This window comes from Aethalodelphis obliquidens, unplaced genomic scaffold (assembly GCF_003676395.1).
Source record: "Aethalodelphis obliquidens isolate GAN/ISIS:26980383/991018 unplaced genomic scaffold, ASM367639v1 scaffold27, whole genome shotgun sequence".
NCBI classification, from domain to species: Eukaryota; Metazoa; Chordata; class Mammalia; order Artiodactyla; family Delphinidae; genus Aethalodelphis; species Aethalodelphis obliquidens.
The window spans coordinates 9,168,176-9,195,330 of NW_020837971.1; the positions used below are offsets into that span (position 1 = coordinate 9,168,176).

At 39.7% G+C, this 27,155-nt stretch overlaps 1 protein-coding gene across 7 annotated transcripts in view; it reads left to right on the top strand.

Moving 5' to 3' along the window:
* Window positions 1-1,072: 1,072 nt before the first annotated feature.
* Window positions 1,073-27,155, top strand: part of HBP1 (HMG-box transcription factor 1) — a 30,997-nt gene continuing 4,914 nt past the window's right edge. The window contains exons 1-9 of one of the 7 annotated variants that reach the window (XM_027123904.1): window positions 5,881-6,151; window positions 7,112-7,238; window positions 10,411-10,594; window positions 12,716-12,944; window positions 15,754-15,892; window positions 16,454-16,565; window positions 16,654-16,766; window positions 19,203-19,359; window positions 20,034-20,178. In XM_027123904.1, the coding sequence (XP_026979705.1) occupies window positions 7,161-7,238; window positions 10,411-10,594; window positions 12,716-12,944; window positions 15,754-15,892; window positions 16,454-16,565; window positions 16,654-16,766; window positions 19,203-19,359; window positions 20,034-20,178 (1,157 nt within the window). In that variant the 5' untranslated portion in view covers window positions 5,881-6,151; window positions 7,112-7,160. Of the gene's footprint in view, window positions 1,135-5,880; window positions 6,152-7,111; window positions 7,253-8,220; window positions 8,298-9,136; window positions 9,186-9,280; window positions 9,768-10,410; window positions 10,595-12,715; window positions 12,945-15,753; window positions 15,893-16,453; window positions 16,566-16,653; window positions 16,767-19,202; window positions 19,360-20,033; window positions 20,179-27,155 lie in introns of those variants that run through there. The other 6 variants (XM_027123911.1, XM_027123906.1, XM_027123905.1 and 3 more) reach the window with 6 other exon arrangements.

Sequence of the window (27,155 nt, forward strand, 5' to 3'; positions counted from 1 at the left end):
CTCTGGAGAGAAAAACTGGTTAACAAAAACTCACCAAGGAAATTCAGATAACAATTCACAAATTAAATCAGTTTAAGTCACACATTATACCCCTCTGATTACCTTAAACAACGAGCAAGCTGGTCAATATGGAAAACATCGCTTTGACTTCCCTTAATTCCAAAGTCAGTAGTAATCGCCCCTCGCCCCTCCTGTCCCGAGCTTTGTAAATTCTCCAGACCCCGAGCTTCTCTCTCACAGTTCATCCCCAAGCCTCTCGGTGCCTGGCACGTAGACGGCATTCAAAAAATCTCGGGTGAACTGAACAGAGTTGGCAGAGAAATCTCAAGCTGCTGTCCCGGGAGGGGCGAGGCCAGGCTCAGGATAAAATAATGCTAAGTCTTCCCACTGGAGCCCAGCACCACCTTTATTATCCCCACTATGCCTGGGGCCGTGATTTGTGGGTGACTGGGTCCCCCACGAGGCAGCGCTGCTTCCGCTTGTGCAGTCATCTCCTTCCCCTCGCACTAAAACAATACCTTGGCCTCCTGCCAAACTTTGAGCAGCGAGCGACTCTGGCTGTTTATGGCCCGGAATGGGTGCTGCGAGAGGTTTGGGGCGGCTCTCAAGTGCTAGCAGAGGAAGAGAAAAGGCCAAAGCTCTAAAACACTCACTTCCTCCGCCCCCTCCCTTTTGTCCCAGACACCAAAACAAACGAGCTGATACACGTGTCCCTATGACTCTTGTTTACTATCAAGCCTGTACTGTGCACGCGCTTCTGGGATATGTAGTCCAATCGTTTCCTCCGACGTGCAGTTCCTAAGAGGAACGCAGCTAGGCCGAGACTACAAACCCACAATCCATTTCGCGGGCAAAGTTTGGCTCGGGTCCCGGCAGTCTCGGCAGCAATCCAATCCGAAGCGCTCACCCTAGTGATTGACACGCCATCTTCTCCACTAAACACAACACAAAAGTCAATACAAGCCCGCCCCCCGAGACGGAACACGGTATCACCCAATGGGAAAGGGGAAGAATCGAATGGCAGTTCCACAGACCAATAAGAGGGCGAAGGAGCTGGGAGGAGGCTCAACCTCCGGGGGTTTGAGGGGAGGGGGAAGACGAAGCTTGAAAGACTTGGTAATGGCGACGGGTTTGGTAAGTAGGAAAGTTTCGGTTGAGGACTAAGAGTGGCGGCGGGAGCATTAACGTGCGCCGGGGAAGCCGGCGTCAGTCGGAGAGGGGTACACGAGTTGCTGGTGGTGTTGTCGCGGCCAGGGCGGCCCGCGCCGGGGCTGCCCGCACTCCGCGACGGGTTTGTTGTCTTTCTGTTCGGGAAGGGGTGGGGGTGGGGAAGGGAGGGGCAGGATCCCGAGGGTATCGGGCGGCCGGGCGAGCTCGGGTTGGCGCTCCTCTTCCTCACGGCGGGGGCAGTTAACCGTCCGATATCTGCCCGAGGCGAACCCACCGGACCGGCGCTTCCCGCAAGCTCACCTGGGCTTCGCGGCGGCGCGGCCCGTGGGGGTCTCGGGGCGGGGGCTGGGAGGCGTAGGCGAGGACGGTGCTCCGGGCAGGGTGGCGCGGTGGGTGGCCGAGCCGGGTGCGGAGATGGGGCGGGCCTGGGCGGGGGAAGGGGGCCGACGCGGCGCCGGGGCTGCCCCGGAAAGTTTGACTTCAACTCCTCGCGAGTGGGCGGAGGGTCGGAGGTTGGCCCGGGGTGGGCGGCCGGCCGCGGGTGGGGGACTGCCGTGAGGCGCCGCCTCTTTAGGGGCCGAGAGGGGCTCGGGTCGAGCTGGGAAGCTCGCGGAGCCGCTGGGCCCTGGGGCTCATTGTTACGCAGTTCGAATGAATGGGCTCCTTGGCGCCTGCGCGGTGGGGCTGAGCTGAGGGGAAAAACAAGCCTGGAGTCCAGGCTGCGGTCACATGATGGGGGGAGGGGAGGGGAACGCGATGAATGGCGAAAGAGGGTGGGGGATGGACTTGGCGTGAACCGGGAGGCACTGCCTCTGTGTGACCGAGAGCGAGGCTTGGCAGGCGATTCCAGTCTCCGCCTTCCAACCTATACTGCTGCCCCAGGCAGATTAAAACAAAACAAATAATCCAGGCGAAATCGAGAGTCGGGGCCCGGTTTTTGTAGCTTCTTCTAACGCTACACGCAGTCTAGGGGATTTCGGTTTCCGCGGTGCGTTCTACACCATCTAGAGTTCATTCTTTAGGAATTTTCAGCAAGAATCTTTTGTAAAAGGAGCTGTGGCTGCAGGGAGATACTCAAAGACTCTAGCTCTGGGAGCCAGTGATGCTAAGAAGGGAGGAGGGTAAAAGGGAGTTGTATATATACTGCAAAGTGTTGGCGTCCTACCAACAATTTAGACTAAGTGCTTTAGATTTATTTCCCTTTAACTAGCAATAACAGGTGATTCCCAGCAGTGGTCTTGAAATTAAAGTTACCTTTTGAGAATTAAAATAATTTTAACATTTGTAAATACTTTTCTATTGTTTAACTATTGATAATGATCTACATTTGTGATGTACTTCTAGTTCTTTCCGTCGTTGCTTTTTGTTATTGTTTTTGATATTTTCTGCTTTAGCTTGCTAACGAGAGTGTTAGGGTCAACTGTTGAGTTTCCATGATTAAACTACTTAGTTCTTGCTGAGCAGGTAATTGTTGACAAAGTTTTAAGGAAATTTGAATTATATTCAAAAGAATTAAATACACTCATTAAGTTTTTGAGCTACTTTATACTTTTGAGGAAGCCGTTTAGCCACTTTATAGCAAAGTACTTTAAAACAATAGTTTTTGTTTATTCTAACTTGACTAATGTATTATTTACAGAATGAAATTTTGATTTCACTTTGTAGTTTCCATTTTATTTAATTTCATAAGCCCCATTACCTTTTTCAGCCTGGAAAACTCTTCCCCCTTGTTCACTTCTCAAACTTCTACTGCATATGTTATTTTAAAAGTTACCTTCTCCCGGGATTTCCCAAGATTTCCCATGTTTCACAGTGCTTGCTTCTCAGACTTCAAACATGGTACTGTCGCTTTAAGAGTTGTCTCCTCCGCTGTATTTTAATTTCTTTGGACGTTTTCCTCACTATCCAAATGCTCTGTGATGAAGGCTAACCGGCTTTATGAATGAATAAACTGCTAGACCTTGAAGGCCCTTGAGGGAGAATTGCTAGCTGGTCTGCTGTATTTCTGTTTGAAATGAAAATATTAGTACTTTTTTGCCATAAATTATGATAAGTTAGTACCATGTTAATGAGACAATGCCAGGTATTTTACATATATTATCTTTTGAGTATGAAGGCGAACTTTTATCTAGAATGAGAAAATAAATCACAACAAATTTTTTTAAGCTGACAAATACGTTTGTATATCACAAAATTGAGGAAAAGTGATATTGTTTATTAACAATGATATTCTTGTATATTCTTGTTTATGCCTGACCCATCAGTAATAGTCATATACCTTCATATTTTGATCTGCATTTACTTTGGTATTTCATATCATAGTTTACACTGTCCTTTTCTGTAGACAAAATAGAAAAATAATTTTCTTCTATAATATAGTTGATTGAATTTTTAGAAGTTACTGGTAGTAGTTTAGAAAAGCTTCTTCCACAAGTTGTTATACGTAATGTGAAATTTTTTACGGTTACAATCAAGTTTGGGAAAATAAATTTCATGTAAGAATTCTTTCATATATGATTTAAAGATTTTTTCATACAGTGAGTCATCTTAAGTACTATGTGAATTGACAGTACTCTTTTTAACAGGTTTGTGGATAGCTTGTAGTGGTGTGTTAGGGGTTTGCTGTTATCTTCATCAATTTCAGTATTTTGTGTCAACTCAGCACAAAATTAATAAGAGCTTATATAGATGTATTTGGCACTGGGCGACTGATTGGTAGGAGAATGCTTTGGAACCAGGTAAGGGTGTGTGATGTAGTGTCTTATATACTTCCAATAACTATGAAAGGTAGACAGGTGCTGGTCCCATTTAGAAAGAAGAAAACTGAGGCATAGAAGTTCAACTGTTCAGAGTCATATAGATGGTAAGTGATGCTCTACAGTAATATATTTTATGGAAAGAATACCACCCACTGTTGGGGTGTGGATTTTTTTTTTTTTTTTTTTTACCTCAGCACTGTGGCAAACTAGAGTTGTAGAAACATTTCTCTGAAATCTTTTGTTTGAAGTTTCATTGGAAATATTCTAAAAGAACTACATTAAGGCTTCGACTGCTTTTGGTGTAGAAAGTTATGTTTAATATAGTTTGTTATGGAGGCTTATTTTAGCTTGGAATTATGTAATCCATTTTAAATACCACTTCAATTCCTCATGTTAGAGTTATAAAGTAATTGCAAATTACTGTCTCTTCACCTTCTCCCCACAAACAGTTTGAGCTTGATATAGAAGTTCTTCAGGATTAAGGGAGGGCATGTATAAGATCCTTTCCTTGATGTCCATAATGAGGATGGAAAGATAAGGAGTCAGGGAAGAATTGGCACTTGAACGTAGTTGAAATGAGGTGTCTAACTTATGTTGGTCTATCCCTTTTGTCCTTTTTCTCAGTTTCTTTTTTTTTTTTTTTGAAGAGAAAATGGTCCCATTCAGTCATTAGAGCCCTGTTTTTCTCATCCAGAATATTATTATTATATATATATTTTTTCTTGGCTGTGCTGCACGGCATGCGGGATCTTAGTTCCCTGACCCAGGGATCAAACCTGTGCCCCCTGCAGTGGGAGGGCAGAATCTTAACCACTGGGCCTCCAGGGAAGTGCTTCCTCATCCAGAGTAATACTTTGTTCAGAGCTGTTTTGAAGTTTATACAAAATTAAATGAAGTATGTGGAAATGCTTGGCACATAGTAGGTAGACATTTAGTAAAACCTAATTTCCTTCTTTTTCATTCAGTGAGACTTGGCTATTTTTAGGCATCTCTTCCTAAGATTTTGTGGATATTTACTTCTGAAAGTTTGCAAAACAAATGCAGTAGGGCCTTCTCATCCCCACTCAATAAAATAAAAATTTGTAATATTGAACATGACATTTCAAAGTACAACTGCTGGAGAATTTTACTCTTCCTTTTTGAGAATTCACAGATCTAGTGAAGAGTTGACATGTACAGAGTTAACTAAACACAAGATGAGCTATGTCCAGTCCTGTAATACCAAAGTGGTATTCAAAAGCATGAATGAACAATAGCGTTAGCTCTACCAGGAGAAATTTGAAAGAGGAGCTTGTTTATCATAATGAATATCTAAATTGGTGTATGTGGGGAGTTATTTTTGAGTACGGACTCTTCTGGTGTTCCTTTAGGGTATCAGAGGCCTTGTTTCCCCCCAATACTATAATTTGACAGAAAACTGAGAGACAAAAAGCTTACGTTTGTGTATGGGCTTGAATTTTGGTTTCATGTATTTTATTTAATTCTCACAATAGCCCTGTGAGATAAGTAGAGGCACCTTGAGATTAAGCGACCTGCCCCAGGTTACCTGGCTAGCAGGTGAACTTCAAGTCTGTTGACTTGAAGTCTAGGCTCCCGTTTACTGTACAGGAGGTTTACAGAAGGAAAACTTCCACTATCTCAAGACCAGACTTTTGATAGTCTTGAGCAATGAGACGTGAAAACACATAGAACTCAAGTTCAACAAATATTTATTTGGTCCCTTTTGGTTTTGCAGTACGCGGGCCTCTCACTGCTGTGGCCTCTCCCGTTGTGGAGCACAGGCTCCGGACGCGCAGGCTCAGCGGCCATGGCTCACGGGCCCACCCGCTCCGCGGCATGTGGGATCCTCCCAGACCAGGGCACGAACCCGCGTCCCCTGCATCGGCAGGCGGACTCCCAACCACTGCGCCACCAGGGAAGCCCTATTTGGTCCCTTTTGTTACTTGCTTTGAAACTAAAATGTTTTTTTCCAACTTCATTTAAAGAGTATTGTGATGAGATGTTGGTAGCTTACTAAGACACAGTGCTGAAGAAATGCTAGAAGTTGCAAGGAGATATGAGTGCAGAGTGAATGGTGACCGGGCACCCGGGACCTGCTGAGGCGGAGAGCGAACCTATCTGGGAAGAATGAGAAAACCAAAGGGCTCTGCAGAGGGAGGGGGAGGACACCACAAACTAACTGCAGCTCTGCTTCCTACCCGTAAGGAGAGCTCTGAGGACAGGTATACATGAATATCGCAACTCTGAATTTCATAATAAAGGGGAAAAGTGAGAAATTTTTCAAGTTTAAGATTACAACTTGGGCTGACTTAGGCCGATCACATCTGTATATGAGGCATGTACAGATGTTGATACGGAGTTTGAGTCACTAAGTCAGGATGGTGAATTGTGTTCTCCGTACTTAAGATGTTGAAAAGTTTTCTATGGGAAGGGTTAAAATCTGCCATTTAAACTTAATATTGATTGTTCCAAGAACTTACACAGAATAACTAGTTTCTCTCATGTTAGGGGCATTACTAAACAAGGAGTCTGCACTGATACTACCAATTACCGTTTCTTTCATGAGGACTTTCTGGCCACAAGGCAGGGCATGCGGGATCTTCCCGTCGACGGGCCCCCTGCAGTGGAAGCTCAGAGTCTTAACCACTGGACCACCAGGGAAGTCCCTCATGAGAACTCTCAAAGGAGGCTGGGAGCGAGTGGCATAGACAGAAATTGGGAATGTGAATATACTCTACTCTTAATACACTCTCCCTTAAATATTTGTTATAGATGTTCCTGCAGACTCATACCGTGTTTCAGTATGGTTTTTTAAATAGACTCAAAAAAATGTTTAAAGTGTGGTTCTGATCATGTTAGACCTCTGTTCAAAAGTATGCAGTGGTTCCCATTGTCTGCTAGTTGCTAATAATAATACTGGCCAGTCTACATTGAGAATTTGCTCTGTTAGGCACTACTGTAAGCTTTTGACATTTATGAGTTCACTGAGTTTTTACAATAACCTATACAGATGCTTTTATTATTTACATTTTACAAACAAGTCATAAAGATTTTAAATAAATTGTCCAGGGCACATAGTTGGCAAGTAGCAAATATAATATGAACTCAGTAGTCTACTGTCGAAGTCCTTACTTACCCTTGTCTACAAAAAACAAACCAACTAACCAGTTTTCCTAAATTAGGATTGAAGATTCTGATCCCAGTCTGCCTTTCCAGCCTTAGTATTGATGGATGACCAGGAGACACAAAGGCCATCCTGCCTACTGGCTTCTATGTTCTTCTGATTTCATCCAGTCCTTTGCTAACTGTGTGAGTTTGCTCGTGTGAGTTTCTCTCATTGGGAGCCTCCCATCCTTCTTTTTTACCCATTCATAGCCAAGCCCTGGCTTTGTAGAACTATGGTCATTTGCTTATATCTTTCCACTAAAGTGAAGATTCCTTGAGATTCATGATAAGCTGTTCATCGATGCACCTAGTATAGTGCCTTGTACATAATATGTATTAAATAAATGAATATATATACACACACACATATATTTACATAAAAAGGAATGTGGCACAGTCATTTTTAGCCTGCTGGTTCTCACAACACACCAGGGGTTCTTTTGAAAGAAAACAAGTAAAAACCAGTGCACCAGGGTTGTACCCCAGACCAAATAAACCACTTGCTTCGGAAGGAAGGTGGGGCCTGGGCATCACTGGTTTGAAGCAGACATGGTTCTGTGTGCCACTAGGGTCGAGAATCTCAGATCAAGCTAAGTTTGCTTGGCTTTTGCAATGAGAAGGTGGAGGCTCAGAATGGATTTGGCTACTTACGCTTGAGAAGTCGATTTGTGTTACCATATCTCTTGTAGCCACCAATTTTGTAGGAAATTATTTGTTACACCCTAGCAGATTTGCTGTAACTATATCATAAGACTGTGATTAATCACTACATAATAGCTTGTACCTACTGGAAAAGTGTTCATTTGTTGGGAATGCTTCAAACATCTTTTAGATAAACTGTTATTTGCTTAAAGTAGTGGTATGATCTGTGACTTTTTATTGAGATGTGTTGGATAACTTGTCAGATTTCCCAGGGAGGAAATTACCGAAGCTGAATAGCTAGTTGTCTGGTCTCCTGTTGTTAACTGTTTTCAATAACTATCCTGTTTAGAACATGAAGTGCCCATAGTATGCATAATATTGCCCTATGTCAGTCTAGGGATAAAAAAGTTTTTTTTAAAGTCATTTTACATTTTTTTTTTTTTTTTACTCACTTTGTTTCATTTCATCCTCACAACTGCTCTAGGAAGAAAAGAGCAGGAGTCATTAGCCCTGTTTTCAGATGGAGATATTGAAGCTCAGTCACTTTAGTTCATAGATTTAGTAAGTGATTAAGCTGGTATCAAACCTGTTTCCTTCCACCTACCCCAGTGCCTTTTTCACTACTCCATACTACATCTCACAGTCGGTATTGTGTAAGGCTCTAAGTGCCCAAGAAATGGGTAATATTTGAGGAGTACAGGCAGAAAGCATCTGAAATAAAATATTAGAAATAAAGTAAGGCAGTGGTCAGTTTGGCTGTATGTGTCAAAAGCCTTAAGATGTTTAATTGCCATCCGACTACTAATCTGTCTCTGGGAATCTAAAGAAATAACCAGATATAAGCAAATACTTAAAAAAAAAGAATGTAAATTCACTGTTATTTAGAAGATTGGAAAAACTGGGAATATGTTTAGCAGTAGGAGGGATAAATAAATTTTGGTACATCCTGATGATGTATATTATTTAACTATTTAAAATAGATCTTTGAAAAAATTAATGACATAGGAAAGTGCTTATGAATTTAAGGAAAAGGTCTCAACTATTAATATATATAATATGAAGTATGAAGAAAAATAAATGATTTTATTTAGGTAAAACGTAGGTCTGTGCATGAAAAAGAGATTGGATTGTAAGATAGTACATCAAAATGTCACAGTATCTAACTCGGGTTGGTGGGATTAGAAATAATTATTATAGGGGCTCCCCCGGTGGCACAGTGGTTAAGAATCTACCTGCCAATGCAGGGGACACGGGTTCGAGCCCTGGTCCGGGAAGATCCCACATACCACAGAGCAGCTAAGTCCGTGAGCCACAACTACGGAAGCCTGCGTGCCTAGAGCCCGTGCTCTGCAGCAAGAGAAGCCACCGCAATGAGAAGCCCGCTCGCCGCAACTAGAGAAAGCCCACGCTCAGCAACGAAGACCCAACGCGGCCATAAATAAATAAAAAGTAAATTTTTTAAAAGAGAGATAATTATTATATTCCTTTTATTTTTTAAGAAAAGCTTTTTTCATTTTTTTCCACAGTGGTCATATATTTTATAGTCAGGATAACATTTCATGATTTAAAAGTTCATTGGAAAAGCCTTTGTAGAAAAAAATCTGTCAGTGTTTGTTGGTGATTATGACATGGCTTAGAAAGCTCTGGTATAAATGTCCTATCACTGCATTTCTGGGCTAGGGTACCTGACTTTTATGGTACTTTTTTTTTTTGGTCACACCAAGGGATCTTAGTTTCCTGACCAGGGATCGAACTCAGGCCTCGGCTAACCCCGGTAGTAGTTAGCGCCATATCCAAACCACTTGACTGCCAGGGAGTTCCTGACTTTTGTTGACTTTTAAGAGCAGTATATTTTGTTTTATTTTGAGGAAAAAAAACTATATGTTAGAATTTTTTGTGTATTTCATATTAACTCATTAGAACTTCTAAAAAATGAGATTTGGAGTAGTGAGAAATCAGGAAATCTTGCTGCTTCTGTCACCCATGTTAAATAACAGATTTGATCATCGTCCAAAGGCAAGAGTGTAAAAGGTATAACCACATTTTATATTATTAATCTTTGTAAAAATTGTAGCCTATTCAGAAGGTCAGGTATCTTTTTAGTATGGTTAGGTCCCAAATTCTCATTAAGAAAACATTTTTATTTTTATAAGAAGTATAGTATATGGCCATTTTAAGAAACTCTTTTCTATTTTATTTTTTTTGTCTTGTTTTGTTTTTTGTGTTTTGTTTTGTTTTGTTTTGGCCCTGCCACGCGGCTTGAGGGATTTTAGTTCCCTGGCCAGGGATCGAACCCGCGACCGCTGCAGTGGAAGTCCGGAGTCTTAACCACTGGACTGCTGGGGAAGTCCCAAGAAACTTTAAAAAATATTCGTTAGAGACTGTAATTTTAAGTTCGTTAAACTTGTTCACTTTCAGAAGATGAGAAGACAAAATAATGAACACAGTTGATAAATACTAGAGAAATTAAAATAGAATCTTCCAAAAAATGTGCAAAATAGAATAGACCTTCAGTCATCCATGTCTAAAGGTTTTGAGGGGGATACAGATAGCAATGTGTGATTAAAGATACAACATTGTGATGTCTCTGATTGACTTTATACTTACATTATTTTATACTTACATTATTTCCAAATCACATGACGTGACATTTTTTTCTTATATTATTTTTAAGTCGGAGCACCATAACATGGTGTGGGAAGTGAAGACAAATCAGGTGCCTAATGCAGTACAGAAACTCCTGCTAGTAATGGACAAGAGAGCTTCAGGAATGAATGACTCATTGGAGTTGCTGCAGTGTAATGAAAATTTGCCATCCTCACCTGGATACAACTCTTGTGATGAGCACATGGAGCTTGGTAAACAAAATGAAGTTCTTAGGAATCTCACTGAGATTCAGATTAATTTTCATGTTTAGCTAGCTTTTCCACCTACCTTGAACTGATAAAAAGTATGTCAAGTTTTTGTACATCAGAAGTTTTCAGTGTTCTCTTATTATTGCTTGTGAAGTATTACTTAAAACCAACCTAACTTGGGGCTATTTATGGTTATCATAGAGACTCATTTACAGATTTTCAAACTAAACTGCCTTTGTGGATAAAGATGAGCCTTTGAACACCTTATGAAAACCTTGCTGTGTGGCTTTTCAAAAGATGTTACTTTTGAAATATCCATGTGAGCTCAGCAAATTATGCTGGCCACTATTCACGCCTGGTTTGTTGGTATGATGGGGAAATTACAGTGGACCCTTGAAATTTGAGGATCTGACATTTGTGATTATCACTACTGCTGAGCTACTCCAAAGATACGTGACCTGTAGAAGTGTGTAGGTTTGTTGAGGTATGACTCTGAATCGTATTGCTTTGAGCTCGCTGTTGGAGACAGTGAACAGGTGAAGAGTGATCTTGGCTTGCTGCCAACTTTTCATCTTGGCTTTGTTCCCATTTAATATGCATTTCTCTCTGATGTTCCCAAAAACCTGAGATGTGAGTGTCCTCATTTTATAAATGATGAAGTAAAGGAGGTTATATGCTGGAGTCTTCTTTGGAAATTTGGAGATCTTAAAGGTCTTGGGACATAACCTGTTTGAATGCTAAGAGATTGCTGGGCCCGAATATTCATTGAGGAGTGGTTACTATTGAGCAAGAAGCCCCAGTTCAATCAGGTAGTTGATTCCTCCATTGTCACATTTTAGGTTTCAGGAGGAAATCAGGAACCTAGGGCTCAGGGGGTCAAAAACTTGTACCACCCCTCATGACTTCAGTTTAAAAGTAGTTTCCGTAACTTGAAAGACAGAAATGAACCCTTTACAGTAAATAAAAGAACAGTGTTGGCAGTGAAGGAAGGGAAACGGCTCCACCACCATGAGAATTACAGAGTGGAATTGTCTTAAGTTGGTGTGATATTTTAGCTGCTCTGTGAAGGGGGGGATACCTTCTAGTCACTTTTATGAATAGGTGTCTTGAATCAGTACTTGTAAGACATTTCTGTTTTAGTGAGCTATTCTGGGATATTCCCCTGAATAGGAATTAGGAGTATGTACTTTTATAGTGACAGTTTAGGAGAACTCTCAAGACTGGAAGAGTTTTTTGACATATATTGAAGAGACCCAGTGGATCTGTAGAGTTTGTAGGTATGTGTTTCAAAGAGGGTTGTTTTGGTGGTGGTTTTTCTTTTTTAAGGCCTGCAAGATGCTTTTTCTCCCCTCCTTTCTTTTTCTTTAATTTTTAATTCAATTTTTTAGAATTCAGTCTATCTTACAGTGTTCATAGCCTTGGCATGTACATGAGTGGTCCTTGGGTACTATTTCTAGTTTTCTTTCTTGGGTAGCTGAGAGTCTGTCATGAACTACCTTTCGGGAACACACTTTCTGGAAAAAAATAAGTAATAAATATTACTGAGTTCAGACTTTCTCATTAAAAAGAAATAATTTAGCATAGATAAAGTCTAACAAGTAGTACCTGAAAATATATAATATGATCTAGGTTTCATCTTTGAAAATTGTTTTCATATATTGCAGTAATCTTGTTGAACAGGTTCAAGTGTGTGAACAATAAGTACATCTGTGTACCCATAAAACGCCTTTTTCCTCTAACATGTTAACATAAAAATGTCTCAGTGGTATATGGATTATTCCCAGGTGAGCTATAAAAAACTGGGGGAAAAAGTCAGAAAACACAAACAGAACAGTTGGTGAACAGTTGTGGTAGTTACATGGTTTGAGTAGTGAAGTCATTAATCCATTTACATTTGCTAGGTTTACTTTTCTGTCAGACTCTGTTGGCCCTTAAATGTATAAGATGTCATTTTTTTTTTTCAGTTGAAACTTGTTTTCATTCAAGAAAACATTTAGAATTTACACGTTTCCTCTCACAAAATTAATTAGCTAAATTTGAGGACCTGTCTTCCAGGTGTGATTGTAGAATTGTTCCCTGTATTAGTAATTTCCTTCTTATAATTTCGAGTGTGCTTATTTGCAGATGATCTTCCTGAACTTCAGGCTGTTCAGAGTGATCCTACTCAATCTGCCATATACCAGCTAAGTTCAGATGTGTCACATCAAGAATATCCAAGACCATCTTGGAACCAAAATACCTCAGAAATATCAGAAAACACTTACCGTGAAAATGAGGTGGATTGGCTAACAGAATTAGCAAATATCGCCACCAGTCCACAAAGTCCACTTATGCAGTGCTCATTTTACAACAGGTGGGAACATTGGCTGTATTTTAATTGAAAACTTTTATCATGACAAAATGCTTTTTTTTTCTAGAGTTAAAAGTAATCTTGACCATCTCATGAGTGGTTTATCAAAGTCATTAGAATTAAGCTCTTTGTCTTAAAATAATCAAAGAGCTGTTTCACCCAATGTCATGATTTCATATTTTGAGAATTAGATAAAAGTGATAAGAGAACAGCAGGGTCAAAAATATTTGTAAATGGTTTAAAGTCATCAAAAAAATACATCAGACCAAGAATACTTTTATTATATATTTCTACTTAGAGAGATGAAAATTATATATGTCTAAGGAATCATAATTAAAATAGACATATTTTAAACTTTTATCAACCTTGAGTTTGGTTCCTTTTGGTCTAGGTTTATTTTTTTCCACAGTATATGTGGCCTTATGTTATTTATGTTTGCTAATATTAAAATGTTGAACTTACAAAAGTAGACTCCCATTGGTAGAAACCACTGTTTCATATAACCAGACCAGAGTTTAAGAAAATGAATTAATGGTGCTATGAAATTATGGAAGCTTCCAACTAATATTCCTAGAGATACCTAAATGGATAATATTTTATTAATTATACCCCAAATCATAAAATTGGCTATGTAAAAAGACATAGATAAATATGATTGTTTGTAGGGAAGAGAAAAAAATACCCAGGTCTGCACTCATATGAGTGGGTAGACCAGAGTCCATAATAGGTGATGTAGGAATAACTGAATTTTGGTAGTGTTCCTAAGTTAGTATAGTTCTTTGCTAAAGAATAAACTTGTTAGGTGTGAAGCCCAGCAAGTTACGCTGTTTTTCTTCTATTCAGCAAGGTCATTGGTTTTGATTAGAGCAAATTCAATTTAATTAACTTCAGTTTAATCCATGAAGAGTTCCACAAGAATGAAAAGTTGCCTTTCAAAGTATTACTTCCTTTATTGTCCCAGTTTTCATTGTAATCTTAATAGTCAAAAAGTGAAAAATTGCTTTACAATTAAAAAAAAAACTCTGATTTTACTATTGGACTTTCTTTTTTCCCCGATTTTAGTTTAGAGAGAGTACTTTTCATTTTTCACAGTAAGCTCATGAGGATTAATAATTTAGTTCATGGAAAGTTGAGTAAAACCCTCAGAAGAAAATTAATGTTAAAAAAAAAAAAAGTAAAGGAGTAGCTCCCTAAAGATGTAGATTACTCTCTGCGGCATTTTCTACGCTTCCCTTCTTCCTAGGGAACAAGAGCAAGAGTCGCGCTCTGCTGTCTTGCCTGCCTTCTGACAGTCAGTGCTGTTCTCGTGACTTCTTGTAGAGTGTTAAACTGTGTTAGTTATTGAACTTGGGATGTCTGAAGTTGTAACTGTACAGTACCAAGGGCTTGAGGACAGGTAAAATTTGTATTATCCCTGCATAGATAGAGGGATGAAGAGACCATGGTGTTAGTGATTCAGGCACATGCAGCATATTAATTTTTACAGAACATTTAGGCCATATACATTTTAGAACATTACATTGTTATTTGTCTTTTAAATGGTTAAACAGAAGAACTGATGAACCCATTTTCTTTTACTAGTCACGAAGGCAGGAATGAGTTTAAGGAATTTTTAGCAGTTTGGCCATCCTCTTATACTTCATAAAGATGTAAATGTGTAATAAAAGGAAGAAAGTGGGCAAAGATGAAATATTTGTATTTTGAAATCCAAAGTTGATTGGAGAGTAAGCTAAAATGCATGGAAATTTGAGGGCTTTTTACTTAAGAAGTGTTATGAACGTGAAAGCAACGTACAGTTTTATATATGGATCCTCGTTTAAAAATTGATTTCTGCGAAGGTATAATAAAAAATGTTAAGTTTAAAAAAATGAGGGCTAATCAGATTTCTCAGAGAATAAGGGAAGAATTGGAAAGTAAGATGTCCCTCCTCTTTTTAGAAAGAGGATTAGTACAGATATATGTAAACATTTTTCTGTTAAGGACCAAATCCTTAGTTGGCATCTCAGAATTGTCCTGATTTGGGACAATTCAGATTTACTTCTTAGACTCTGAAATTTTCCTTTCTGCTGCTTTCCATACTCCCGAGTCAGTATACCTTACTGGTCGTCCTTTATGGGCTTGCTGCTGTTACCCCTCTTATATGTTTGTGGGGGAAGGATCTTAGTGTGTTCTGGGGAGCCCCGTGTACTCTGAAGGGAGCACTGCCTGGTAAAGAGACTTTTGACAGGAAAGCGGGGCAAGAGGTAACTTACTTTTTTAAGGTGATCCTGGTGCAGAAGTAGCTGGCTTTATGTGTAGATGCTTTGCAAATAGGCTGTTTTCTACTATAATAAGTTTAAACATTTTAGCTTCAGGTAGTTCACTGTATCTGCCCAGTGATACAGGTGGTTGGTAGATAAAGAGTTCCGTGTTGGTCACGTTGAGCTTGGAGGGCCGAGATTTGGTGACCACATCACAGTAGGAGAGAGAAAGGGATCGGGAGCCCTGCATAAGGGGGTATCATCCTTCATGAATGAAACTGCACACTTGTATGTGCTTAGTGATATAAAAATGAGTGAATGAGTAGATGAAACAGTAGTTTGGAATTTAAAGTATATTATCTAATCTGAAAAAAACAGTGTTTAAAATGTGTGAAGGGGGTTTGGGTAAGATGTTAAGGAACAACATACTATAGACGAAACCCTGATGTCTTTATTAAGTGTTTCCCAGAGGTGTCTTATATGTAATAACATTGGTGTTATGAAGTTCACCAAAAGGAAAGCTTTACTTTAAGGACCTTTGCTTTGTGGTTAAAACAGTTTCTTTATTTTAGATCATCTCCTGTACACATCATAGCTACTAGCAAAAGTTTACATTCCTATGCGCGCCCTCCACCGGTGTCCTCTTCTAAGGGTGGGCCAGCCTTCGCTCATCACCACTGGAAGGAGCAAACACCAGTCAGACATGAAAGGGTAAGTTTATTCATGAGGTTAAACTTTATGAAATCTGTACAGCAGCTGAAAAACATGAACTTTCCCTCTCTAAGCAGTTCTTCTGAAGCACATGCAGATGGGAAATAGTCTCTCTCGCTGTTCTCCTGCTGATCTGGATTCAGTTATATGTACAGCTCTATTAACTGTTAGGAAAGTTTGTTACCAGTGGGAACATGCATTTAACTAAAACTTCCCAGAACTTCAGTTTTTGAAGGCGATTTTTCCCCCTAAGTTTAGAATGATTAAGTTATCCACTAATAAAGTCTCGGGACTTCCCTGGCCATCCAGTGGTTAAGACTGTGCTCCCAATGCAGGAAGCCTGGGTTCGATCTCTGGTCGGGGAGCTAGATCCGGCATGCCACAGCTAAGACCCGGCATAGCTAGCCAGCTAGCTAGGTAGCTAGGTAGGTAGGTAGCTAGGTAGGTAGGTAGCTAGGTAGGTAGGTAGGTAGATAGATAGATAGATAGTCTGAAGACACAGATTAACAAAATACATCTTACAAAAGAAAACCTAGAAAGTTTGTAATATTTTTTCCACAGGCAAGCAGTGAGTCAGAATCTGGTATTTTCTGCATGTCCTCCCTCTCGGATGATGACGACTTGGGGTGGTGCAATTCCTGGCCTTCGACTGCTTGGCACTGTTTTTTGAAAGGTAAAAAATGCTTGAATTCTTTACAGTTTATTTGTGTAGCAAGCACAGTAGTCACATATCTAATACTTGTTTTTTACTTAAACTGTAGGCACACGACTGTGTTTTCATAAGGGAAGCAATAAGGAATGGCAGGATGTGGAAGATTTTGCTAGAACTGAAGGCTGCGATAATGAGGAAGATCTCCAGATGGGCACTCACAAGGTTGATTTAAAATCCTTAAAACTTTTACAAGTCTTTCAGAAGGGAACATAGGTTTGTTATTAATCTGCAGGTGTATCCTCCCATTTGCTTCCATGTTTAAATGACATTTGACATTTTGGGAGGAGCTCCTGTGACTGTTGCTTAGCCCGATGGAGAGGAGAAGCGACTTTAGGTTTCACCTTTATAATGAAGCTTTCTTAGATGGAAACAAGAGTGTATTTCTTAGCACTTTTTACACATTTTATTTTGGGGAAAATTAAACTGGCATTAAACACAAAATGAATAAATAAACAAACCAAAGCCTTACCTTAGGTAATCTACAAAGTGGTTAATTCTCCTATGGATAAGTGAGAATTGATCGAGTTACATTTAAAATGACCCATTAAAATGCTGGTGTTTTCTAAGTCGATAAGCAAAGGCAGTAGTGGGCAGCAAGCAGTAGGATAAATGTTGGATGAAACCTTTATCTTTGAAATCTTCAATTTCTCCATCTCCATTGTGGGCAGAGAAATTGGGCATGTGAAGTGTGCTTGTGTAAAATTCCTGTTCTGCGCCTGCTGTCCCCTACTAGTGAGTCTCTTGAGAACAGCAGTCCTGACTTGGCGGCCTTCAGTCTCCCCTTCTTGCTGTAAGCATTACATAGTGAAGTTCACCGTAGTCCGACTTCAGCCTCTGCTGCTCTACTAAAATCGTCTCAAAGGTTACTAGTTTTATTTTGATTGCTAAAGAGACTTCTGCTTGTTCTTTTTGACATTTCTGCAGTGTTTGACATAGTGGATTGTCTGCCCTTGATTTGCGTAGCATGGCAGTGCCCTGCTTCTCCTTCTGATGTCTTGTCTGGACTGGTGGCTTGTCTGCCCATGATGTTGAATGTTAATAAGGTTCTACCCTTCCTCACTCTCTTCACCACTTTTTCTCTGATGATAATGTCGACAGCAGCTCCTTGGTGGTCTGTGGAAACTGCTTTGGTTTTTCTTGGAGTCAGGAAAGCTGGGCTGTTTCTGGCTCTGCCAGCAGCTATTTGTATGACTGCCCTTGGGCAGTCTATCAACCGCACTGGGTATTGCCTTCCTGATCTGTAAGACGGAACTGGGATTAGCTTTAAATTCTTATAGCTCTAAGAATTAGAAGATTCTGTAATCTAGTTACTAGTATAGCCAACACTGGATTCACCTTTTTCTTCCCCATCCAGGTCCATTTTTCCCCTTTTAAGAGTATTACTACCCTTTCTTGATTGCCAGATTCAAGACCTTTCTTTCTTTCTTTTTTTTTTTTTTTTAATATTTATGTATTTATTTGGCTGTGTTGCAGCACGTGCTCTTCGTTGCATCGCGCGGGCTTCTCTCTAGTTGTGGCGTGTGGGCTCCAGAGCGCGCGGGCTTAGTTGCCCCGCAGCATGTGGGATCTTAGTTCCCTGACCAGGGATCGAACGTGTGTCCCCTGCATTGGAAGGCAGATTCATAACCACTGGACCACCAGGGAAGTCCTCAAAACCTTTTCTTGATTGCTTCATTCAAAACATGAATGAAGTTGACTGTTTCCTCTCTTTGTAATCAGTTGATCCATTCTGTTTCCTTAAAGATTTTTTACATTTATCCTTTTCTTTCATTAGTTACTTTGACTGGACACTGTAGCTAGCTGTTGGCATGTCTGTCTCCTTTGTTTTTCTGTGAATTTAAGGGTAGGGATCATGTGTTTTCAGAGGCTAGCACCTGGCATGTACTAAGTGCTCAATAAATATTGATTGAATTTAAATTCAGCCCGGTTCTACCACCACTGCACTTGTCAGTTCAAGACTGTAATGGGGTTCTCTCGTTATATCTTCAAATAAATTGAATACTAGAGGTACCTTTTATCTGTAGTCTTTGTCATCATCTTAAAATCAACAATTATATTAATAAAAATATTTTCATTGACTTCCCAGTGCCTTCTCAAAGGAAAGTTTAAGCATTTTGCCTGTCTTTAAGATCCCTTTACTTACTTACTAACTGGGCCCTCCTTTGCAGTCTTATTTGCCCCAACTCTGAACTAATCTTGTATTTTTAGCAGATACTCAGCACTCTCCAAAGAAGTTATTAGTCACAACTATTCCTGGTGTAAGGCAGGTTCTTGTACCTTTCTAAATTGCATTCTCCTTTTAGATTCCAGTTCAAATGGGAATTGAAAGCCCCCCCAATCTTTTTCTCTTGGAGTTAATATCTCCCTTTATTAAACTCCATTAGCATTATTTGTACTTGGATTGAAGCACTTATTCCAGTCAGCTTTATATTGTAGTAATATCTGCCTTTCTTCGCTACTGGGTCAAAAGCTCCTTAATGGGAAGGATCCTGTCTTGTTTATTTTTACCTTTTCCACAAAGTCTTACACATAATAGGAACTTCACTCCATGTTGAGTTGAACATTGCCAATTTATTTACTCTATGCATGTATTTCCAGGGCTATGGTTCTGATGGTCTAAAGTTGTTATCACATGAAGAAAGTATATCATTTGGCGAGTCTGTACTGAAGTTGACTTTTGATCCTGGTACAGTCGAAGATGGTTTACTTACTGTAGAGTGTAAACTGGACCACCCTTTCTATGTTAAAAATAAAGGTAGGGCTTCAATTTTCAATTTGTAGTAACTTTTTAAAGAAAGCTTCTTAAATCTATACTTATGTCTTGTGGCATAATTATTTGATGATTAAGAAAAAACGTTTTGAAGGGAAAACTTCTTTCAAACTAAATAAAACTACCATAGGAAGTGCCTTATAATAATACCTAATGATGTTTAAATGTCTTAGCAGTAGTCAGGTGGAGCTCTACTTCCTGTGGGTATGAACTTGTAGATTCATGTAGCATACTATAATAAGCTCTGTTGTTTTGATATAGTTTGGGGAATGGAGTATTCTGGTAATTGAATTTTGGTTGAGGCCAAATATGCTTTACACCTGAATCACATTAACACTGTCAAACGTAATGATTCAGAGACTATTTCATGGTCTCCATCATCATTTATCATTTACTGTCTTGTAGGTCAATGGAAGTGCTGATTGATAGAATTTGATATATTAGTAAAATGCTGAGTTAAACTAGTTTTGGAGTGCTTTTGCATTGTTTAAATAAAACACTTGGATTTGCTTTGTGGCAAAGATATATGACTTGTGTTACAAATCTATGACATACTTTTTTTAAGACTCAGAAGTGACATAGCTATCATATAATAAATAACTTGGATGCTTTCTGTCAATCTCCATCCTTTATGTAACAATAGTTTGCTTTAACTTTAGGTTGGTCATCATTTTATCCAAGCTTGACTGTGGTACAGCATGGCATTCCATGTTGTGAAATTCATGTTGGTGATGTATGTCTACCTCCTGGACACCCCGATGCCATTAATTTTGATGATTCAGGTGTTTTTGATACATTTAAAAGGTAATATTGAATTCCTTTTTTTCTCTCTCTGAAAAAAAAATTAAAGTTTACTCTTAATCTCCCTAATGATTGCTGTTTAGGAGGTTAAACCTTTAAAGATCTGAGAATTATAAAAGGACTACTTAGAAGAGGGATGTACAGTTGACCCTTGAACAACACAGGTGTTAGGGGCACTGACCCTCTACACAGTCGAAAATTCACATATAACTTACAGCCAGCCCTTTGTGTAGGCAGATTCAACCAACCGTGGACTGAGTAGTATTTACTATTGAAAAAAATCGATGTGTAAGTGGACCCATGCAGTTCAAACCCACAGTGTTCAAGGGTCAATTGTATATGAATAAATACTTGGTAATTAAAGTAAAATAATATAGTTCGAGTTTTTAAATTATTATTAATTTATTTTTGGCTGAGTTGGGTCTTCGTTGCTGCATGCGGACTTTCTCTCGTTGTGGCGAGCAGGGGCTACCCTTCCTTGTGGTGCATGGGCTTCTCGTGGTGGCTTCTCTTGTTGCGGAGCACGGGCTGTAGGTGCGTGGGCTCAGTAGTTGTGGCTTGCGGGCTCAGTAGTTGTGGCTTGTGGGCTCTAGAGCGCAGGCTCAGTAGTTGTGGCACGCAGGTTCAGTAGTTGTGGCTCGCAGGCTCTAGAGCGCAGGTTCAGTAGTAGTGGCGCATGGGGTTAGTTGCTCCTCGGCATGTGAGATCTTCCCAGACCAGGGCTCGAACCTGTGTCCCCTGCATTGGCAGGCAGATTCTTAACCACTGCACCACCAGGGAAGTCGCTCGAGGAGTTTTACGAAGAATGAAATAATGCCATTTGCAGCAACATGGATGGACCTAGAGATTATCATACTAAGTGGAGTGAGTCAGAGAAAGACAAATACCATATATCATCACTTATATGTGGAATCTAAAAAATGATGCAAATGAACTTATTTACAAAACAGAATTAGACTCACAGAAATAGAAAACAAACTTATAGTTACCTAAGGGGAAAGGGGGGGTAGGGAGGGATAAATTAGGAGTTTGGGATTAACAGATACTAATATATAAATTACTATATATATAATAAACAACAAGGTCCTGCTGTATAGTACAGGGTAGTATGTAATAAACTATAAAGGACAGGAATCTGAAAAAGAATATGTATATTAAATATATATATATAAGTGAATCGCTTTGCTGTATACCAGTAACTAACACAATATTGTAAATCAACTATACTTCAAAAAAAAAAAGACTTTTACATGGAGTCGTCATGTAGGAAAAGTGACTTCATAAAACATTTAAGATTAGGAAAATACCACATTATATGTCTAGGAATTAAATAGATCATCTTTGATAGTTAAGAAAAGAAAAATTTGCTAAATCTGGCCAGTTGTTTTGAACCAGACCATAAGTCTGTTAATTGTATCTTTCTTTTTCTTTAGTTAACTGTGTCTTTGTTTACTATTCATTTTGACCAAGGGCATTAGTTGCATGGATTAAAAATTGTAAAAACAGCAAAAAGTTGACATTTGGAAAGACTTAAAGAGGAAAGTGATTTTTCCTGAGATCACCCTATTAGTAAGTGGTATAATAGGACAAGGACCCATGTGTGCTGACATTCAAGAAAGTTGACCAACTGTCTGAATTTGTGCAGAACTTTTCTGGTTTTAGCACTGAAAGTCCTGCACCACTGGAAACCCTTCAGTCCTGGGAAAATGGGGGCAGTTGGTCACCCTCCTCCCAGAAGGAACCCAGAGAAAGTATATGATATCTGGGATTTTAAGACCCATTCTTTCTTCTTTTTGAAAAAAAGTTAGCTTTTATTTATTTAGTTTTGGCTGCGTTGGGTCTTTGTTGCTGTGCATGGGCATTCTCTAGTTGCAGCGAGCAGGGGCTACTCTTCATTGCGGTGCGCGGGCTTCTCATTGCAGTGGCTTCTCTTGTTGCGGAGCATGGGCTCTAGGCATGCAGCCTTCAGTAGTTGTAGCACACGGGCTCAGTAGTTGTAGCTCTCAGGCTCTAGAGCGCAGGCTCAGCAGTTGTGGCGTACGGGCTTAGTTGCTCCACGGCATGTGGGATCTTCCCGGACCAGGACTCAAACCCGTGTCCCCTGTATTGGCAGGCGGATTCTTAACCACTGCGCCCAGGGAAGCCCCAAGACCCATTCTTTAAGATAATTATCAAATCCATAGGCCTTTAAGTAGAGAATTTTCAAGAATTTCTGCTGGCCTGAAGATTTTAAATAAATTCAGTTTAATATAATAAAATAAAAGGTTAATATGTTTTTTTATTTTGAAAGCATAAGTGAGACTTTTTCTTTTTCTTTTTTTTTTTTTTTGCGGTACGCGGGCCTCTCACTGTTGTGGCCTCTCCCCGTTGCGGAGCGCAGGCTCAGTGGCCATGGCTCACGGGCCCAGCCGCTCCGCGGCATGTGGGATCTTCCCGGACCGGGGCACGAACCCGTGTCACCTGCATCGGCAGGCGGACTCTTAACCACTGTGCCACCAGGGAAGCCCAAGTGAGACTATTTTTAAAAAACATTTTAAAAAATCAACCAGCACAGGGCCTGGCACAGGCTATATGCTCAACAAACATCTGCAAGATTGGAATCTAAATGCTGTTTGACTCTCTTTTATACAGTCTTTTTTGAAAAACAAGACATTGTTAAGGTTCAGTACTCAGAGTATTCTTAGGATTTAGATCCGTGATACCTCTAATGTTTGGTGAGAGTGTAAATGGATAAAAAAATTTTGGAAGATACTTTCGCTTTATTGTCTACCAGTGAATATCGGCAATTCCATTACTCTGTATGTGCACCGTAGAGAAGTAAATGCTTGTAGACATGCACTAGGCGATGTGTAAAGTTCAAGCTGTGTTGCGTATGACGTGGAAACAGTATCAGTACTCATTCACTGGAGACTGAATGCATATAGTGTGATACAATCATACAGTAGAATTCTTTTTGTCAGTGGAAGTTGAATGAACCGTAGCCATACATTTTAAAACGTGGATCTTTAGAAATAATGTTAAGTAAAAATTAGTCTGGAATCAGATGTTCTTTGGAAATATATCTAATAAAATTATAAATCTAATTACATTTATATAATCTTTCTATAGTATGTAAAATACACATTATACAGTTACGCCAGGGATCCTCAAGGTCACCCCCAGGTTCAGTGATTTACTGGGAGGGCTCACAGGATTTAGTACTTAGTCATATGCACAGCTATGATATCTTACATTGAAAAGATATGAAGCAAAGTCGTGAACGGGAAAGACGTGGGCTTAAGTTGGGGGAAGCCAGGCTTCCAGTGAGTCCTCTCACAGTGGAGTCACACAGGACAAGCTTATTTTCCCCAGCAGTGAGCTACAACACGTGTGAATCATTATCTACCAGGAGGATTATTAGACACACAGCACCAGGGGTTTTATTGGGAGCTGGTTGCATAGGCTGCCTCTGCCTGGCATATACCAAAAGCTTCCAAAAGGAAAGCAGGTGTTTAGGGTAAACCGTATTTTTTGTACATACAGTTTAGGAACAGTGAGCCACTCTTATCAGTTGTGGGTATGATGGGAACCCTCCCAAAATCCAAGTTCCGGATGCTAGTCAAAGGGCCAGCCTGTAAGTAACCCTTTGAAAGGACAGCAAGCCTGCAACGTTAATTCATTTCTGCACAATGAAACATTATGTAACATGTTAATATAATTGCTATTTTAACATAATTAATGTCACTATAGTTTCTATCGTGTTTATGAATGAGTTTTATAATAAAATTGTTGGGAAATTAAGGGAATGATTAACAGTTCAGGAGAATGGTTACCTCTGGGGTGACAAACGTAGAACTTTAGTGATATTAGAAATACTGTTTCCTTGTTATTTTAAAATTTTTATTATACATATATTCTTTTTCATATTCTTTTCCATTATGGTTTATCACAGGATATTGAATATAGTTCCCTGTGCTGTACAGTAGGACCTTGTGTCTATCCATCCTGTGTATATCAGCAGTAGTTTGCATCTGCTCATCCCACACTGCCACTCACTCCCTCCCCCACTCTTCCTCTTCCCTGGCAACCACAGGTCTGTTCTCTGTGTCTTTGAGTCTGTTTCTGTTTCATAGTTCATTTGTGTCATATTTTATCTTATTTTAGTATTATTTTTGGCTGCATCACGTGGCTTGCAGGATCTTAGTTCCCCGATTAGGGATTGAACTCAGGCCCTTGGTAGTGAAATCACGGAGTCCTAACCACTGGACCACCAGGGAATTCCCTGTCGTATTTTAGATCATATGGTTGTCTTTTTGACTTACTTTGCTTAGTACGATAATCTCTAGGCCCATCCATGTTGCTGCAAATGCAAGCCTCAGTGTTTTAACTGTAAAATGGAGGTGGTAACACCTGCCTAACTCTACTCCTTGTTGTGAGGACTAGAAATTACAGTATCCAGCTGGCACACAGTAGGTGCTCTTGGGTCATGCTGGTCTAGGAAGGGCACTGGAGTAGATGTTAGCTTGCTGAGGACCAGAAGAAGTCAGCAATAAACTGATGGATGAGCTCTTAAACACAGTAGGTGGCTCTATTGTAGAAAGGAAGCTTCCAGGTGAGAGCTTGAGTTGAAGAAGCCCATTTGAGACATTGGGTATTGAGGCCAATCTTCTAGGCATCAGGCAGGTTTAGGACAGTCACTTTACCAATTTAGACTACTTCTGCAATAATAATTGATACCCCAGTTGAGGACCTGCTGTGTGCTCACCTCTGCCTTAAGTGTTTTCTACAGTCTGTTCTGCCAGCTGTGCAACACTGCATAGCAAATATTATCTTCATTTCAGAGCTAAGTAAACTGAGGCTAGAGGGTTACCTGCCCAAGCTCACACCATTAGTAAGTGGCAGAGACGGGCTATGAGCCCAATTAAAATTTTATATTATTACATTCTCCAGAGTGATTTATTTTACCCTCTCGGTCAGTTGTCAGTCATTTTGAGAGCCTAGAACGTGCTGGCACTGGGGATTGAAGATCAGTTAAGACATAGGCCTGCCTTTTTGCTTCCAGCCTAGAGAAGGGAATGGATGAGGCCGTGTGTACTGTGTGTAGGTGCTGGTTGGGAGGCAGTGTAGCCTGGTTAGCAACACGGCTCTGCAGCGGACTGCCTGGATTCACAGCCAGGCTCTGTGATAGCTTTGCTGCGGAAACTGGGGTAAGTTAATTTTTCCATGGTCTTCAAAACAAAGAAAAAAGCTGTAAAATGAGGATCATATCGAAGGGAGGGTTAAGTGAGTTAATATTTCTGATTCAGTTAATAGACACTATACTATTGTACTTTTTCTTTAAGAGCAATAGACAGTGACGGTGGAAAGGGGCATCCTGAGCTCGAGGAGTGGCATGTAGAAAAAAAGTGAGGTGAAATAAGGCACATTTTAGGAACAGATAGCAAAGAGAGCGAATGCTCAGTATAGCAAAAAATTAAGCTCTTTTAAAACGATGTTTTATGTAATATAATGCTGTAGTCATGTCAAAAATATGAATTCTGTGATTGAATATTTCAAGCTACTTTAAATTGTATCCATAATGGAAATGGATGACAGTTATATTTGTACCACTAGATGGTGGAGTTTTCAAATTTCAGTAGGCAATTAGCCTACCCTATTTTTAAATCTTCCAGTATTTCAAATTATAATTATTTTCCTGCAGTAGAAATTAATAATTTTGTGTCAGGTTCCTTTACAAATGCTTAAGTTTGCTATTTTTCTAAATTACATATGAGAGGGGCTTAAGATAGCAAAAATTATTTCTCTGGCATAATACTGATTGCTAAGCATTTATTGGATGATTTTGGAGTCATACTTGTAAGTACACTTATTTCATGTAATACCTTTAAAAAAGCAGATGTTGTGTGGTTGATAATTGGTAAAAGTCATTTACTGTGTGCAGTGAATGGCGTGCACCTCACTCAGGTAGCTCTCCGTATGTCAGAATCATTCATAATCGCACATTGCTTCACCTGTAGGCGGATACTATTCCTGTAGCTATTATCAACCTGTTGATGGACTGCCAGAATCTCTGTTTCAGGGAGAGAAAGAGGAGTTGGGGTGAAGTAAAAGATTTTCTGCTGAGATTACCAATGTAAGCAGTAGAAGTTAACAGAGTTGGAACAAGAGAATTCTCTTGACAGGTATATTTTTAGGCTGTGGTCTACGTTATTTCTAATTTTCAGATGATGTTTTCAATTAATCTGATGGTTATTCACCTTGAGGTTTGCCAACAGCAGTGCAGAGTACCATGGTACTTATGAGGAAACCTGGGGCTTTGGAGCTGGACAAACAGATCTGGGTTGAGAGCTAGTAGCTGTGAGGCCTTGGGTGAACAATACTTTTTTAGCTTGTTTCTTCATATAAAGAGAGGATAATGATAATCGCCACGCAAGCTTGTTGAGAAAAGGAGATGATACGGAAAGCTTATATACCTATATAAATTGAACATACCTAACAAAATGTGGCCTTTCCTGATCAATGTGAGGTTTTAAGTTATTAGGCTATGTTATAATATATGGATAGCCTTGAGGGGAGACTAATGCATGTATGACTGTATTTACATGTCATTGTAAACAGATGACCCAGGCTACTGTGCATTTAAAGTTTCTTTAGCTACATTTAACCACTTCTATCTGTCCTTACCCAACATCTTGTCTTCTGTAGTAGTTAGTCCTTAGGCCTGGTATATGCTTGCTACTCTGTTTTAATTTTGTAGTTTCAGGCTTCTAGAGGTCAACAAATTAGATTATCAAATTTGTCAAAAAATGAATCTAAAGTAGGAATGAGTTGTATGGGATCTGAAGAAGGTGTTTGCTATGAATAAAGTATGTGGATTGTAACAGATTCCTTTGAAGTGGGGAGGCTTGGAAGTCTTTTATAAAAACATTTTGTATTAAGATTAAAAAAATAAATTTAGTAAATGCATACATAAGCTTTCATCTTACAAGCAACTATCAATG